General features: G+C 43.8%; 1 protein-coding gene across 1 annotated transcript in view; it reads right to left on the bottom strand.

The window, feature by feature from the left end:
- Nucleotides 1-619: 619 nt before the first annotated feature.
- Nucleotides 620-15626, bottom strand: part of LOC149328644 (venom metalloproteinase Antarease-like) — a 39980-nt gene continuing 24973 nt past the window's right edge. Inside the window, exons 10-13 of the mRNA XM_089559045.1 lie at nucleotides 14702-14869; nucleotides 8903-9041; nucleotides 6041-6154; nucleotides 620-709 (exon numbers count right to left, since the gene is read on the bottom strand). Of these exons, the coding sequence (XP_089415171.1) occupies nucleotides 620-709; nucleotides 6041-6154; nucleotides 8903-9041; nucleotides 14702-14869 (511 nt within the window). The remainder of the gene's footprint in view (nucleotides 710-6040; nucleotides 6155-8902; nucleotides 9042-14701; nucleotides 14870-15626) is intronic.

Raw genomic sequence — 15626 nt, 5'->3', positions numbered from 1 at the left:
CACAGATGAAATTATTTTATTTGTGCGGTTTTCATTTCCTCATTAAATTTAAATCAGGTGTTTTGGGTGGTACGGAGATTTTCGCAATCCGCGTTACATTATAGATCCGGGTGAGGTCTTTGATCGATCTCAGCCTATTGCATGGATTTCTATGATGTTTTCTGTGCAACAGTCGTATTGTTAAGGCTGAATCAATGCTTCATTGTCAACAATAGCCAAGCTAAATACGAAAAATCAAGTTCCCAGCATTCCTCTGCCTCTCCAAGCTGGATTAAGTGCAGCGCCACCTGCTTTCGCGCTAGGTAATATTGCGGAATCCTATTGTTATAGCGGTTTGACTGACTTATCTTTGTTTAAGGCCTATATGCAGGGGCACACAGATAACCCAGGAGTGGATGCGGACGGCACGCCGACTGTTCCCAGAGCCAGCAGAGTGCCACGAAGTAGCAGACAAACCTCCCGCAAGCCATAGCATATGTACACACTTGCAGAAGAAGCGGGAAAAACAAATATCCAGACTGAAGTAGAGAATAAACTGAAGATAGCAGCGACCACAAAAAAGAGGACAGCATATAGTCTTCTAGTATATTGTATTCTGTTTGCGCCTCGAAGTACACGCTTAGGTGAGCAGTAACTGCGTGTTTAATTGTTTTTCTTGACCTTTTGGCACGAGGTCCGTCTTGTTTCTGCAAACGCCTTGGAAGCATCTCTGAAAGAAAACAACGTAAGTCCCGTTCACTTGCAAACCTGAAGATGTTGAAATATTCAGGAAGACAGTCATGCAGCTTTTTCTTTCCATAAGCAGGGATCTATGTACTAAAATGATATGTTGTGACGAGGACAAAATTTATGTGCAAATGCAAAAAATGGTGCGTTCAAAAGCTGCCGAACTGGCTCCTACAGACCAATATCGACCACCTGGATTATTGGCGCTGTCTGCTTTCCTCTTTCTACTTACATGGAACTGCAGTTACCTACCAAGAACACGTATGAAGTCATGCACGAACTCCTTGGACGCCGACACAGCATCACAGCTCACTCCTCCACTTCTTTTGAACGGCCAACATTTTTTTTCGTTTATTTGAACGTCCTTTTCATTTATTCCGTGCGACCCCCCCCCCCCATACACTGAGACAATAAACATGCTTTACAATTGTTCGGGCAGCAGGCAAATGGCACTGACAGTGAAACCATTCAAGTCGGTGCCTAGAAATGTGGTGCGCAGATTTACAAAACGCGAGTGTGCTAAGTATCAACAATATTCACTTGCTGTTGGGGCTTTATTTTCAAACGATAGTAAATGATTACATTAGTGAACATTTTCTCTATAATCCTGAATACACGATGGGTTTTCTCTATGTTATGGGTAGCATCTATCTGAAGGTATCAAAGAACATTAACGAAGAGAGCCTTCACGGAAAGATTGTATTAAAACTACATCCTTATTTGGAAGCTTTAGTGTATTTCTCTAGCCCCAATGGCATATTTAGTGGCAGTTTGGAACTTCTGCATTAGTGCAGTGATTCTAGGTACAAAACTACTGGAATTCCTTCAAATAAATAAGGGAACTTGTTACAAGCGCACGATTTTTACTACCACGTTGGCTAGATGGGAAGCCCGCACGTAGAGAGATCTCTTATACGAAAACGCCTCCCCCATACTTGACAAACCTGACACGGCCTCCTCAAGCCTGAAAAGGGCTGTGAACAGGCGGTGGTCAAGTCGTTAAAAGGTCCCTGCAACTGCCTCCATGGAGAGTACAAAAAGCAACAATGCTGATAGGTACTGAATCCCCCGTCTGCTTCCCGCAAAAATTTTCGATCTAGCGTACATATCAAAAGAGACATCGGCAATAAAAAAACGGCATATCTGCTTCTTCCTTTCATCTCATACCCTTTATGGTGGAAAGCAAATAAAAATTTTAGGCACTTCAGGAAAAAGCGTCCTCAAAGTAATGCGGCTTAGTTGTTTACTTTTTTATTTTGCCACGTTGTCACAAAATTCGGCGCGTTTTGGAAACAAAGAAAGAAAAACACCGCCGCGAGCCGAACGGGGAAGAAGGAAAACCCCCGCTGAGCGCGTGGCTCTCTCTCCCCTCCACCACCGCTCACCGACACGGTGTGCGCCGAGGGAATGAGTCATCCATGCCGAAGATTTCTGTCGAACATCCGAGTCGCCTCTACTGCTGACCGGGGGAAAAGGGGGTAGCCTTGCGTGCACTAACACACGTCCCCCTCACCCGTCGGCGGCGGCGCCACGCCAGAACTAGCCCGAACCGTCGCGAAACGTCTCCCGACTTTGACCAATGAGGACACGCGGCCGGCGAGAGAAAGGAAGAAAAACTACACGGGAGATGCTGCGTGTATGTGCGCGCCTACTTTGGCGCGTAGAACAAACAGACGTGAGAGCGAGCCTATAAAAGAAGGACGTTGACCGCTGTCAAATTAGTCCGGACCGCCGTTTAAGCTTCATCGAAGCGCGCCCGTTCGACTACCGGGAAAACACCACTCGGCCAGCATCGGACCAACGAGCCAACGTTCGCCAGTCTGCGGGACGGCATCGTCGTGGAACTCTGGTCGTCGGTCTGCCGCAGTGCCCGGTGAACAAATTGTGATTTGTTTGTTTGGCTCTCTCTTTTGTTAGAGCACTTTAGGTGCAATATTGCCTTTGTATTGCATTCTCTCTCGAGTTTAACTTTGCACAAGTTGCATTGTTCTGTTAATCACTTTGTATGTGTCTGTACTAGTGATTGTGTAATCCTCTGTATCGTCTCTTTGCTGCATAAACTTTGTTTTGTTTGTGAACCTTTGGCTCCGACCCATTCTCTGGCTTGCGACCGGCGAAAGCTGGGCACCAAACGACCAAAAACCTCTTGTCACTTGGTAGCTGGTCTCCGCTGAGCTTGCCACGTTGAGTCGGATGCATCTCCTTTGAGTCCGAGACCGCTACCTCCACACGTTCTAAGGGTGTCGGGAGCTTCACGCTTAAAAGTGCGCGAAGTGCGGGTGACACACGTGCATGTCTGATATTGTATGATGATAGGGTGGAGCAGATAACGGTACAATAAGAGACTGGATGTTGTAAGGAGATAGCGCCACCGAGCGGCGTTCGTGAGGAGAAGACAAAGCACGAGGAGCGCGTGCTGAGGGGTACGCCGGGACAGGTCGAACAGGATTACGTGGCAGAGAAGAGAAGAGCGCGGTGGGCGACGGACGTGGACGAGTTCTGCTGGCTCCCCGAGTTCCGGGCTTGGGCCTTAGCCGCAGACGTCCGGGCCACCAGACCTGGACATCCATCGTCGAGAGCCTCAACCACCAGGCTCAGGCGCCACTCTTCTCCGTCCATCCGTCAGCTGCTCCACACAGGCCGCCTCTGGCGCCTACGTGACCTTTTTCCGGGATACCAGACCTGGGAACCGTGCCGGGAGCCCACGAACGCTGACGCTGCGGTAGCGTTTCATCGACGTTGGAACGCCAAGAGACTCCTTGACTGCCCGACACCCAGCCAGTCCTCCCCGCTCGTTGCTCGAATAAGACAAGTAGTGTGAACTTTCCTCTTTGACTCTTTTTCCTGCATTTATCATAAGCACTTTGTTCTGTTCCCCCGTGTGTTTTTCCCGTGTATTGTTGCGTTATTCTCTTGTTCCTTTCCTTTCTTCTCGCTCATATTGTAATTGGTTTCCTTTCCGTTAAAAGCCGCCTCGTTTATTGTTTGTACTTTGGTGTTTGTTGAAAATAAGACCTGCAATCTCACAGAGTCCTCACAGATGTAAACAAGAACTCTAGCAGAACGTGCATCCCCCTGCTTTGTCTAAGAATGTGGTTGCAGTATTTGCTGAGCCAATGACCGCACATCGCTGATGAAGTCGTATGTTGTACGAGGTTGAAAAGCAGGATTCAAGTGAGTCCAGCATGAGACGTCGACGCAGAAACGAGGAATTTAGATAATTGATGGCAATATGCGATCTCCTTATGAGGGCTTGTGCGTGGCATGAACGCTCGACTGCCTTCATATAGTGCATGCACTTAGTTGCCACATTGAAAACCACTGCATACGCCTTGTACAAAAGCTTTAAGTGCGAAGTTAGATGGTTGCAAGATTCGTAACACCTAAGTACGAGAAGTCCTGTATCATACCAGCATGCTGTAAAACATCAACGAAAAAAAAAGCCACTACTGCATAGCAAAGTATGAAAACTTTTAGACGTTTTCCCGTGCCATCATTAGGTTGCCACCTAATTCAAAAGAGCAGGTAAGGAGAAAAAAAAAACGGGAAATGCAGTTAACTCTCCTGTAGCGTTGTGTAGCATTCAAACTTTAAACACCGCATACCTAATAACGCTGTATATTATTAAAGTCCTCTTGGAGGCTACCTAAAGGAGCTACATTTCGCCGTTTGGCTTCCGCGTGCCGATCATCCCTTCATTTATCAAACGAGAGCACGCGCCTGTAAGCGTTCGTGAATAGGGTAGAAGCCAAAGCCTCCTCAGAGCTTCGCACTGGACTCTTGCCAGCAGCTCATTGTTTCACCGAAGATTGCCGTGCTTTCGAGATTTATTTTTCCTGTGTGAACATTTTGATTAGCAGGTGTTTTATTTTTATCGTGTTAGCCAGGGAAGGGTTATTACAAGCTGAAATAGCAACCACCGTCTGTCAGCATCCAGTGGCAAGTGGCTCACCTGCCACTGTAGGAAGGTAGCAGTCTCCTACCACACTAGGAAGTAACTTAGTATACTACATATACGAACTTAGGATAGTACCTCGGAATTGGAAAAAAACACCTTAATATACCACCTAGGATGCAATACCTTTCGTGTCTTTACCTCTGATGTTGCAAGCCTTAGTGTGCGGCATCAGATATAATGAACTTCAGTCTGTTAACCTCGACATAGCAAACCTAAATATGCCACTTGGATATAACGAACATTATTGTGTTACCTCGTCTGCAACAAATTTCCCTGTCTTAACCTCGCTGTTAACTAACTTTCGAGTGTAACCTTAGCTATAACGAAAGGAAATATCGCACCACGAATACAACGTACTTTTGTGTCTAGACCTTGAATATCATGAACCAAGTGTACCACCTCGGCTACAAGAAAGTTCACTGCGTCAACTAGCATTTAAGGAACGTTTGGCTGATACGGCATGGAAGGAACCACAGAAAATTGCCTAGATTTTGTATCTGGAACAAGCACGTTCTTAACTCATTCATTGTATCTTTGAAAACTTGGCTTGGCTTGGCTTGGAGAAAAAAAAAAGCTTTAGTGGCTAGTCCTGTGTACAGATTATGGCGCCATGATTCCACACAGGAAGCAATTTCTCGATAAGCTGGTGAGATATGTTTTAGTGCAGTCGGCGCATTACCAGGAAGTTTCCTACCTGCTCAGAGAACATTTTCCCCTAAATAAAAAGAGATTGACTCCCGAATTTTTTTGGCTTTTGCGAGAAGCACCTCTAACCACGGCACAGAGCCCTGAGAGTAGGCGTTTTCCTCATAAGTTCAAGGAGCTTTGCAGAAGGAGATGGCGTTCCTACTCGCAAGTCCTGCTCACCTATTGATCACATGCAGCAACTGGGCGAAGTATAGGAGGCCAGCGTCTCCTTTGGCCCATTCTTAAAACGCGGCTGACCAGCTCTTTCTTGCCGAACGAACACCAGTCGCTACGAAACGTTGAGCGAAAGCTGAACTAAAGTCTTGCATGCTATCACGTTGCATCAATGTCTTCCCGAAAGCAAAACCAAGCGAACAAATACAAACAAGCTACTTCCTGGCTACCTCAGGCAGGCAAAAGGTATTTGTGCTTTATAGTATTTAACTAGGAAGCAGTGTTCCCATTATGTTCTATTATTTCCAGTCTGATATTTATCTTGCCGTTCCAAGGAACACAACTGCGAGAATAATATAATGAATACTGGTGCCAGTTTTGCGGTGCTCCATTTTTCATACTGTGAGAATGTCGCTGTGTTGCTGTGCCGTCAGGAATTCGCCCTTTTCGCACATGCACGTGCAAGTTTCATAAAATTTGATATACTTCACTTACCTTTGAATAACCACAGCGCATATGATCAAGCATTGGTTTAAGGACACACACTTCGGAGCCACGCCGGTCGTATGCGCAGCACCTTAATTTGCAGTGGCTGCTTCTAAAGGCGTCCTGCGTTGGTGAAGTAAGCATAAGAAAACAAAGTGCATTGCGCAAAGAAAAATATCTAATTTCTATGATTACTGCTAATGTACATATCATGGTATCTGTTACTTTGAACAATCGCTGTTATATTCAAAGGGAAAATTAATCTCTTTAAAACTGCGCAAAAGACAAGGACACAGAAATAAAGGAATCATGGTACACCAACTAGCCCGCACGTCTACCCTTGCAAATTGATCCTACTCACAGAGCGTGAAACACAGTACAACTATGCTTAACATCATTATCATCACCATTTTACTGTTCTATTGTTCCTCTCTCTCAGAAAACATAAAAAAAGAAAGAGAGAGAGAGAGAGAGAGAGAGAGAGAGAGCCCGGACAAGCAACGCTTTTCCAGGCTTAACGCCCATTTAAGATAAACCAAACAGAGATAAATGCGGCCATTCTTCACTCTGACTGCGCAAACTACACGACATAAGCTTCTTCGATATTTCTTCAATAAACCCTGTCGCGTACAAGACAGAGCAACCTAATACCCGCAAACTTCTTAATCTCAGCCGTGCACCTTACTTTCTGCCGCTCCCTGCAATGGTTGACTTTTTTTGGAAACCAGTTCATTACCCCTCAGGACAATCTCTTACCTTGCCTTGCATTACATGCCCAGCCAAACGCCACCTCTGCTGCATGATTTGGACTAGGATGGCATAACCCTCATTTGTTTCCTGAACCAATCATCTATCTTCAAGTGTCTTAACGTTGCACCGACCATTTTCTTTTCCATGGCTCTCTGCGTTGTCCTCGTCTGCCATTAGGTCCGTTTGCTTTGCATTACCAGGCGTCGAGAACGCCGCACAGTGTAAGCCGTGCCCAGTGCCGCCGTTCGCTCCCCACAATATCTCTAGGCTAGCAGCGATAAGAGACAACTTTTATGTTCGTTCCTCATGAGAATTATTGATAAACTCCAATCAGGATACCAGTGTGCGTACGAAACACGCTCCATCCCGTTCATATTCTTCTTGTTATTACGATCATGATGGAATCGGCTTTGTTCGCCAAGTGTCTTTAACAAATTCGGCAGTATAGCAGAAATGAGGGCGGGGGTTTGATTAGTTAAGGAAAAGAAATGAGTAAAGCTTCTTAAAAGACCGCATGAAGGGCTACTGGAAAAATTTATTCTTGTTGGACAAGAAATAATCATGAACGTTAAAGGGGGGTCGTCTGCCTTTAGGTCCGTTTGCTTTGCATTACCAGGTGTCGAGAACGCTGCACAGTGTAAGCCGTGCCCAGTGCCGCCGTTCGCTCCACACAATATCTCTGTTTGCAGCTGCGAAGATACCACAGCGTTCTTCTTTGCTAATTCCCGTGTCTTGCTATCTAGCCATTAAATATAGGAAACAGTTCGCCTAGCAAGCTTTGCTACTGCTAATCATTGCCAACACAATGTGGCTAATGGGGTCACCTTAATAAGGTTATATGAGTCCAGCAGACACAACTTTAAAGATCGCGCATTTTGCGCAGAAAACTAATTTTATAATATATAAAGGCGGGGTATTATCTGTTTCTGCTCCACATATAATATTCACAATATTTTTCAGCGTCCATGATACGAGCTACCACGTAACTTTTAAGTAACTACATGTGGCGACAGCGGAAACAAGGCGAGTTTCGCCTTTTCTTGCTACCGCCTCAGGTTACATAGAGCGGCACCCATCAGCTGGCTCTATTCAACCTAGTTCCGGAAGTAATTTGTAGCTGTGCCATCATCTTAGGAAGGAAAACCACGAACTCGACAAGTGGCTGGCCAAACGAACACACCAGTCGCCGCATGCTTTGCGCTTAAGGCCGCAGCTTGACTTTCTACTTAAAGCAGATTAAGTCATAGAGGGCAATTTTCAATACATAGCTCAGCCAACGAGGACTCCAGAGCAAGGCTTTAAATATAAATTTCACCTAATTTCTTGCAACATGCTGACAGCGTTCTGCAGTTGGCTCAAACTGGGCAACTAAGTGCCCTGAGAAATAGGTACCACCACATGAAATCCCATCGAACTAAATAAGGGCTGTTACAGTGAACACAGTAGCAGTCACTAAACGGTTATTTCACGTTCTTGAGTATCAAGCTGTGTAAAAACGAAACATTAAAGTTCAATATGATTGCCAAGCAAACTTAAAAGAGTGTAGGCAAGGTTTCTTGACAGTTTTCTGTTTTTGTAATGAGGCGTAATTTATTACTATGAATGAATTACCACTTGGTATTCGCCTACTGCCAATATATAATCTATAGCTAAATATATTTTCTGAGCCGTTTCGGTTTGAATTACTGAGGTGTGGCTAAAACGTCATAGGTCACGTGAAAAGTATAAGCCACGTGAAGGGTGAAACAAAGCTCAATGCATTCGCGCCTGTTTCAATTTAAGTTTTGAGAGAGGATGGCGTTAGCATTGAATCAATCAAAGCAACGAAGCCATGGTCATCACGAAGTTTGTTCTATGCCTTTGTTTTATCTGATTTTTGACGGCAGAGTCACCTCTGGGCTCTTTAGACCCAAACCGAAACAGGTGAGAACGGAAATTGTTTTCGATTTCTAATTCAGTCGAGGCTGAAGTTCTCGTTTTGATTCACACATAGTAATGCCTTACGCTGCACTGCAAGCAAAGTGCGCAACCAAAACCTTTGTGTCTGTAAATTGTTCTAAACAGATTTATCAGTCAAACACAAACAAAACATTTGTTGCAGATGGCTTTTCCGTACATTACCGTTCTACTGAAGACCCCTTTTTTCCTTGGATAAAGCATGTGACAGTACTGATTGGCGGACAATATTCTTCCTGGGTAGATATTCTCTACAGTATAAAATTTCTCCGCTCCGATGTTCCAGCAACTGCTTCCGCGTAGGCTGCATAATGAAAAAACGAAGAAAAGGCTGAGCAATTTTGTTTTTTTTTTGCGCCTGAATGAATTGCGCTATGTAATATGTGAGAGACAAAGACGTGAAAATTCCGAAAGCTGAGGTGCGGATATGAAACCGATTTGACACTGTGTGCCCAGTGCGATGTATATCCATATATGTCGTTTGTGTCCATTTTATTACCTTCTGATTGTCTCTGGCGTCAAAGCATGCGTTTACAACATTTATTTTAAATGTATTTGTATTTTCATAATACCATGCCCGAGTGGGCGTTCTTTAGTATTGTATGTATTGTAGCTGCGATGTATACTTTTTATGGTGTATGGGTGCAGAATATCATTCGTATCTTTATTATATTTTATTCTGCGTCCTTCCAGCATGAAATGCGTTTTCATTTACCTTCTTTCAATGCTTGCATATTTTGATATTTCTTGGAAGGCCCAAGTCTGCACAGATTTTATGCAAATACCTTGGGCTACGGCGCTACACCCGAAATGCCATGCCACTCAACGGTCATGCTGTTTCAGGTTAGTTATCGCGAATACACCTGTTAACGAGATGACGATGCCTGCCTTTTAGCGGTGTCGTGTCCACTGCACATCCTAAAACGTTTTCTCGCGGCGGCAGTCCGCATTTGGCGCGTTTTGGTCTTGGGTGGTGATATTGAAACAAACCCATATCCTATGAAGAAGGTTCAGGTGGAAAAAGGTGGAACTGGCTTATGGCCCTGTTAAAATGCTTGCGATGAACAGCAAAACAATCCTCCGCAATCATGCTGACCTACAAAATAAAATACAGTCCTTAATTAAACGTGTCAAAGAGCTTGAGCTCAAGATCGAGCAATTTCAAATGAAGTCTAATTATAAATATGTGCAATAACTTGAACCGAAAAACCAGCCAGTGACTACCTAAGTTGCTTCCACGACTTGTGCTCATGATGTGTCAAACATTAAAGTAGGCGTTTATTTGGAATACCGTTCCCGCCGGCATACAGTTCTTTTTATGGTGTTGGAGACGCTGATAAGCCTGAAACTTGCGATGAACCCGAGCGTCTTGTGAACGAATTTTGCTCTAACGCGCTTCTCCTAACTCTGTCTTCCTTAGCCCGGACTCACCGCGTAGGACTGTTTTCTGAGTGCGAAAACAGGCCTATTATTGCTAGGCTAGAAAATCCCAGTCGCGTGTGTAATAAGTAGAAGCCATAAGCTTAAAAATACGGATTTCGTCATTTTGCCCGATCACATTCAAACTGTTGCTGAGAAACGCCGCCAGCTGTTTAGCACGGGAAATCAGTAAAAAGTGAAGGGGACCTTGTGTGTCTCGCTCTTGCTTTGACAGACTGCTTATCAACAGTGGCACTTATTGCTGGAAAAATGAAACCAGTCACGCAATGCAGGTTTCCCGCGAGTGACGCATTCTTTCCGGTCTTCGTAACTTGACAGTGAAGCAACCTTTGCACTCAGAAACAGCGTTCGTAATGATTTCAGAGTTAGCTGCCCGTACACTAACATAAGCTGTGTTCTTTCTAAAAACGTGGCTCTTTCTTCACTACTCAATTCGTGCTGCTCGTCTGTCGCCGCGCTTGCCGAGACCTGGTTAAATGACTTGATTATTGATAACGTCGTTATAGTCAGTGACTCCAACGTAACTTAATTCGTTTTGACTGCGTAAGTCGTAGGGGTGGTAGTGTAGTTCTTGTCATTAAGAAAAGTCTCTGCTTTGCTCACTGAAGCCGCGTCTTGCCTGAAGTATGAGTTCGCTTGAAATTTAACCCTACTGATGTCATTATTAGTGTGATCTACCGCCCCTGTGACATGAGCGCTTGGTTTTCAAGCGAATTCTGTCGCATGCTAAGCAAAATATGTCTCAATTTCTCAATTCATTTTTTGTATTATTTGGTGATTTTGACTTTCGACAACTAAGTTTTCCTCAATAACAGCTCTTTTATGGGATCTTGAAGGTCAGACTTTCCTCCTGTCTTGCTTTGAATGATTTCTCATTTAGCAACTTATTTTTAAACCCACAAGTCGTTCCGCTATATATGCCATTGTTCCCGATCTTATCCTTACCTTTGTTACAATATTGGGCACCGAGAAGGGCGCTCCGACCATCTTCTAATCTCAGGAAATCTGGATATCATGCCCCATGCAAACGAAAATTGTCACAAACAAATGAGAGGCTAAAACGCCGAGTTGGCAGTTAATGCTCAGTAACCTTCGCGACTTCTCATGTTCAGTGGAGATTAACTGGAACCTCTTCAGTGTCAAACTTCCTGCTCTAACAGACATATTTATACCCCACATCAGTATAACATGTCATTACACTCCGCTTTGGCTTAATCCACACTCACAATTCCTTATAAATAAGAAAAAGCTTGTTTACAGACCCTCCGAAAACAGGCCTTCCGATTTCTGGGGCATTACAAAGCCTGCGATCAGCAATATTAATCAGCCCTGATATCTCTCCTCACCCCTCCCTCACTCACTATGGGCCATCAATGTTAAAAAATGGCCCTCGGAAGTTCTTGCCGGCAATACACCGCTCGAATGATCCTGATGTATCGCATATCAATCCTGAAAGAGGCCGTGTTCCTGGGATGAATGAGCCGCAGTTCTCAGTAACGCATTGATATCAGCTGTTACCCATGAAGACATCTCCCTTGCCCTTATTACTACAAATAGTTGTATTGATACAGCTCAGAAGTGGAGAAAGAAGAAATGCTTCGCCATCTTGCTTGTGACCGCTCGCCAGTCTGCAACAGTTTTCTGTCCCCATCTGTGCGGCGCGTAATATTCGTGACAATATTGCGTCAATGTCCAAAATACCTATTAGTTAGGCTAATATCTTATCAAAGAAGCTTAAAACCGCGTCAGCGTCTGATCACCGGCTGCAGCGAAATACATCTTCTACGACAGCTGAGCTTCATGGAATTACGAAGCTGTTTCCTATATCTTGCGCCGCATGCCCGGCCGATGGGTTACCTTCACTGACTGCAAAGCATCTCTGCAGATTGTGTCAAACCTGCAGAAGACAGCCAATCATCAGCCCGTTTCCCTTGACATCGGGTAACTACATCATTTCGCTACTGCCCCAGGCCACTGCATAATATTACTGTCGATACCAGCACATCGTTGCATTCTGGCCAATAAAAAAGCAGATGAACATAAGGGCCACGAACATCTTAGATACATTCGAACTTTCTTCATGAATGCTGATGCGTCCCAAATGGCTAAAACATTTGCTTCCGAAAAAGCGTATCCGCTCTGAAGCTTGCTGACACAACACTACCAATTTCTCTACTGACCCAACCGACAACTCAGATCATGACTGCCACGCAAAATTCCTCGTCACCAGGAAGCACTTTATCACGGACTTCACCTGAATGCTACATCTACAAACGGATTGCGTTAGCGTTTCGGGCATATGAACAGTCCCGTTTTTGACAACTGCGGCTCGATCCAAACGGTAGAACATATACTGCTTGAGTGCCTTGCGTATTCTGACGAGCGTGCGAGCTATGAACGTTGCTCGAAGAAGCTCTCCCCAGTGCCTATAAGAATGGACAGTGTTTTAGGTCCCTTAGCCTGCCTTACGCAACGGAGACATGAAATCAACTTTTGTTGGCATTTTTAAATGACGTTGGACATCTTGACAGCCTCTAATTTAACCTTTCATGTTACCTTCAAGCATTTATCACGTAGTGAGCTTTGTTAGCTCACTGTGTGTTTGTGAGCTTAGCGCTTGATGTCCTTAGCTGTCTATGTGCCAGTAAACCCAACACAACACTTTGTCAGCCAGTTTTGAGACCATGCAGTTCAACATTTTATGTTATACCCTTACTCAACAATCACCTTTGTCCGAATTTATTGGCGCACTATATGTTCTTTCCTTTTTATTTATTTTATTTTACTTCTTCCGCACCGCTCTCCTTCCGTATTTATCTTGCAAATTAGCTTCCCCATGCAGGGTACTATGCCAGCGATTTTAAACGCCGGCTAAATTTTCTGTTCTTACATTAGAGGGTTTCCCTCTCACTAACGGAAATATACTCATAAATTCATCGAATTGCTTACATCGCATCTTGTCTGATATTTTTTTTTTCAGAATCTATCATCTGCTTTGATTCCACGTGATTGGCAGTTAGCTATGCTTGCGCCAATTTTTAAGGCTGGCGATCATTCATACCCACTCAGACATTGGCTCGTTTCCTTAAGTAGCACAGAATGCAAACTACTTCAACAGGTGATTCATTTTCAGGTAATTAACTATTTAAAAGAACACATCATCTTGAAGTACCAGCATGGTTGACATACAGGTTACTCCTGCGAAACCCAACTTTGATGGATTCAGTCATGACCTACATTCATCGGGTGATGTTCGTATTCAAGTCGACTCACTATTGACTTTTCTAAACCTCTTGGCTTTTAACATCTGGCGTCATACCAGCATCACAGCACTTAAGAAGGCGCATATCTTCAGGATTTATGACACTGCCAAAAAATTGCATATTTACCACTTCTGCTTAAACTGTACATACCATCCCTCAGCGCTTCATAACGGCTTTCTTTATTCCTTCTTCCGTTTTTGAACGACGCCACCATCCCTTTAAAGTTACTCGTTTGTCATGTGGTACGTTCAAATGCGCGCATTCATTCATACCACGCAAAATAACTCATTCAGACGATCTGCCTTCACGGGTTGCAACTGCCACTGATTGCGATAATGTTTACTGTCATGTCTACCATAACTATTGCTTAATTTATTGCGTGTTTCGTTCAACATCAGCGCAGTGTGTTCATTGTGTATTGCATTTCTGTTAATGATGTTTCATGTTGTTTCCTTTGAATGCTGCTGTTTTCATTATTTTGGAATTAGCTGATGCAATAATTTTTTGGCTGCCGCTTTGATCTCGTTTTTTATTTAGTTAATGTATTTTGTTTTCACTTTGGTGGTTTCATTGTTTGCTACTTCGCGCTGTGGTTTGTGCCACCTATTTAATAGTACTGAGTCGCGGGGGCCTTTAGGGGCATTTGTATAAATAAAATAAAAATAAAAAACAAATGTACATACAAAAAACAGTCTGAACGCGAGGGCTTAAGCGGGTAGGTACAGTTTGGGGCCCATTGTTTGATGTATAGTTAAAATACATTTTTAAAGTAAAAATTGTGAAGAACAGTAGAAGCGCACTCGTATCGATATACTTCTACCCCTGACGTGCTCAAACGCAGTATCTTCGTTTAAGTATATGAGAGATTATCTTCAAAACCGGAAAGGATATATATGCAACGCTCTGAAACTTTCTGCTGTACGTTCTTTACCTGCTCCGCAAGGCACTGTAGGGCACTGTTGAGGACTGCAAGGCCATGAAAGAATTACTCCATTTTCTAAGGTGAACATTATTCAGCTTCCGCCTATCGAGCCAACCAGCCAGAGAAACCGGAATATATAATAAAAATCTGATATGCGGGACTGTTGCGCCTTGTTAGCCATCTAGGAAAATTTTAAAAAAATTAATGATACTGAGGCTTTTTTAGAGGGAACGGTCGCTCCTCTCCCCTTATCGGAAGGAGCTCTACCAGTACTACTTTGGTGTATGCTGTGGTATATTTTTTTTGTTTTCTGTTGCAGAAATACTGACAGCCGCTTACCGTAAAACATGCCTGATTTCGTCCTTGCTGCACTCCGAAAACTGGTAACGAAGAGGACCTCCATCGACATATGTCATTAAATGCCCGCTAGAGGCGTTGCACTTCAGTGAACCAGGATGGCCGCTTATTGACAGGTCTGGTTCGCTTCCGTCGTGGGATGCGCCCATGCTACAAAAATGATATTAAATCGCTCAATATCAAAAATCTGCAATGAGCCAATGTTATTTAAATAAACTGCAATGCACTTCTATGGCATTCTACCGGTGAATATAAACGAGCTATCTTTCTGCAACGAAACCCTTAAAAGTGGCTACTAAAGTGTTGAAGGCGCCCTGCATTGACGATAGATATTATTTAATATTGTAATACATGCGTCTAAATATAAGCGAGGTAGAAAATTATAAAATGAGCAGCGGTGAAAAATCAGTCGCAAAAATATCGTTGTGACACAACTGAGCCAGTCTATGAAAGCATATTTCTTCAGTTTAAAATCTACAAAAGTTAAGCTTAGAGAATGCTTTTGCATCAAAAGTTTAAAAATATAACTCCTATTATAAATAAGGTGCACGCCTGCCAACCGCACCAGTCATTGTTCTTCAATTTTTGTTGTAATATCTGTAGGGGTTGTCACATGCAATGCCTATAGGGGTCTTCACGTGTCGTCCTGGGCGCCATTTTGTTAGTAGACTGTAGCTTGATCACTGCAGGCCAGAGCAGGAGGTGATCAGCCCATTACGCAAGCGTGCAGCCTTTCACAGTCCTCCAAAAACAAAAGAACTGCAACCGCTGCGACGTCGCTGAATACTTCCCGTTGTTTTAGACGGATGTATACGCTTACTGAAATTAATTATATAACGCAATGTATATTTCAAATCGAACATCTGCGCGATATGTACTGTTCAAATTTATATTAATTACATTTTGA

Source organism: Amblyomma mixtum, chromosome 9 (genome assembly GCF_055824585.1).
Source record: "Amblyomma mixtum isolate Tamu chromosome 9, ASM5582458v1, whole genome shotgun sequence".
Taxonomy (NCBI): domain Eukaryota; kingdom Metazoa; phylum Arthropoda; class Arachnida; order Ixodida; family Ixodidae; genus Amblyomma; species Amblyomma mixtum.
Note: the sequence above shows the minus strand (reverse complement) of the source record. Positions and strands in the feature narration are given on the sequence as shown.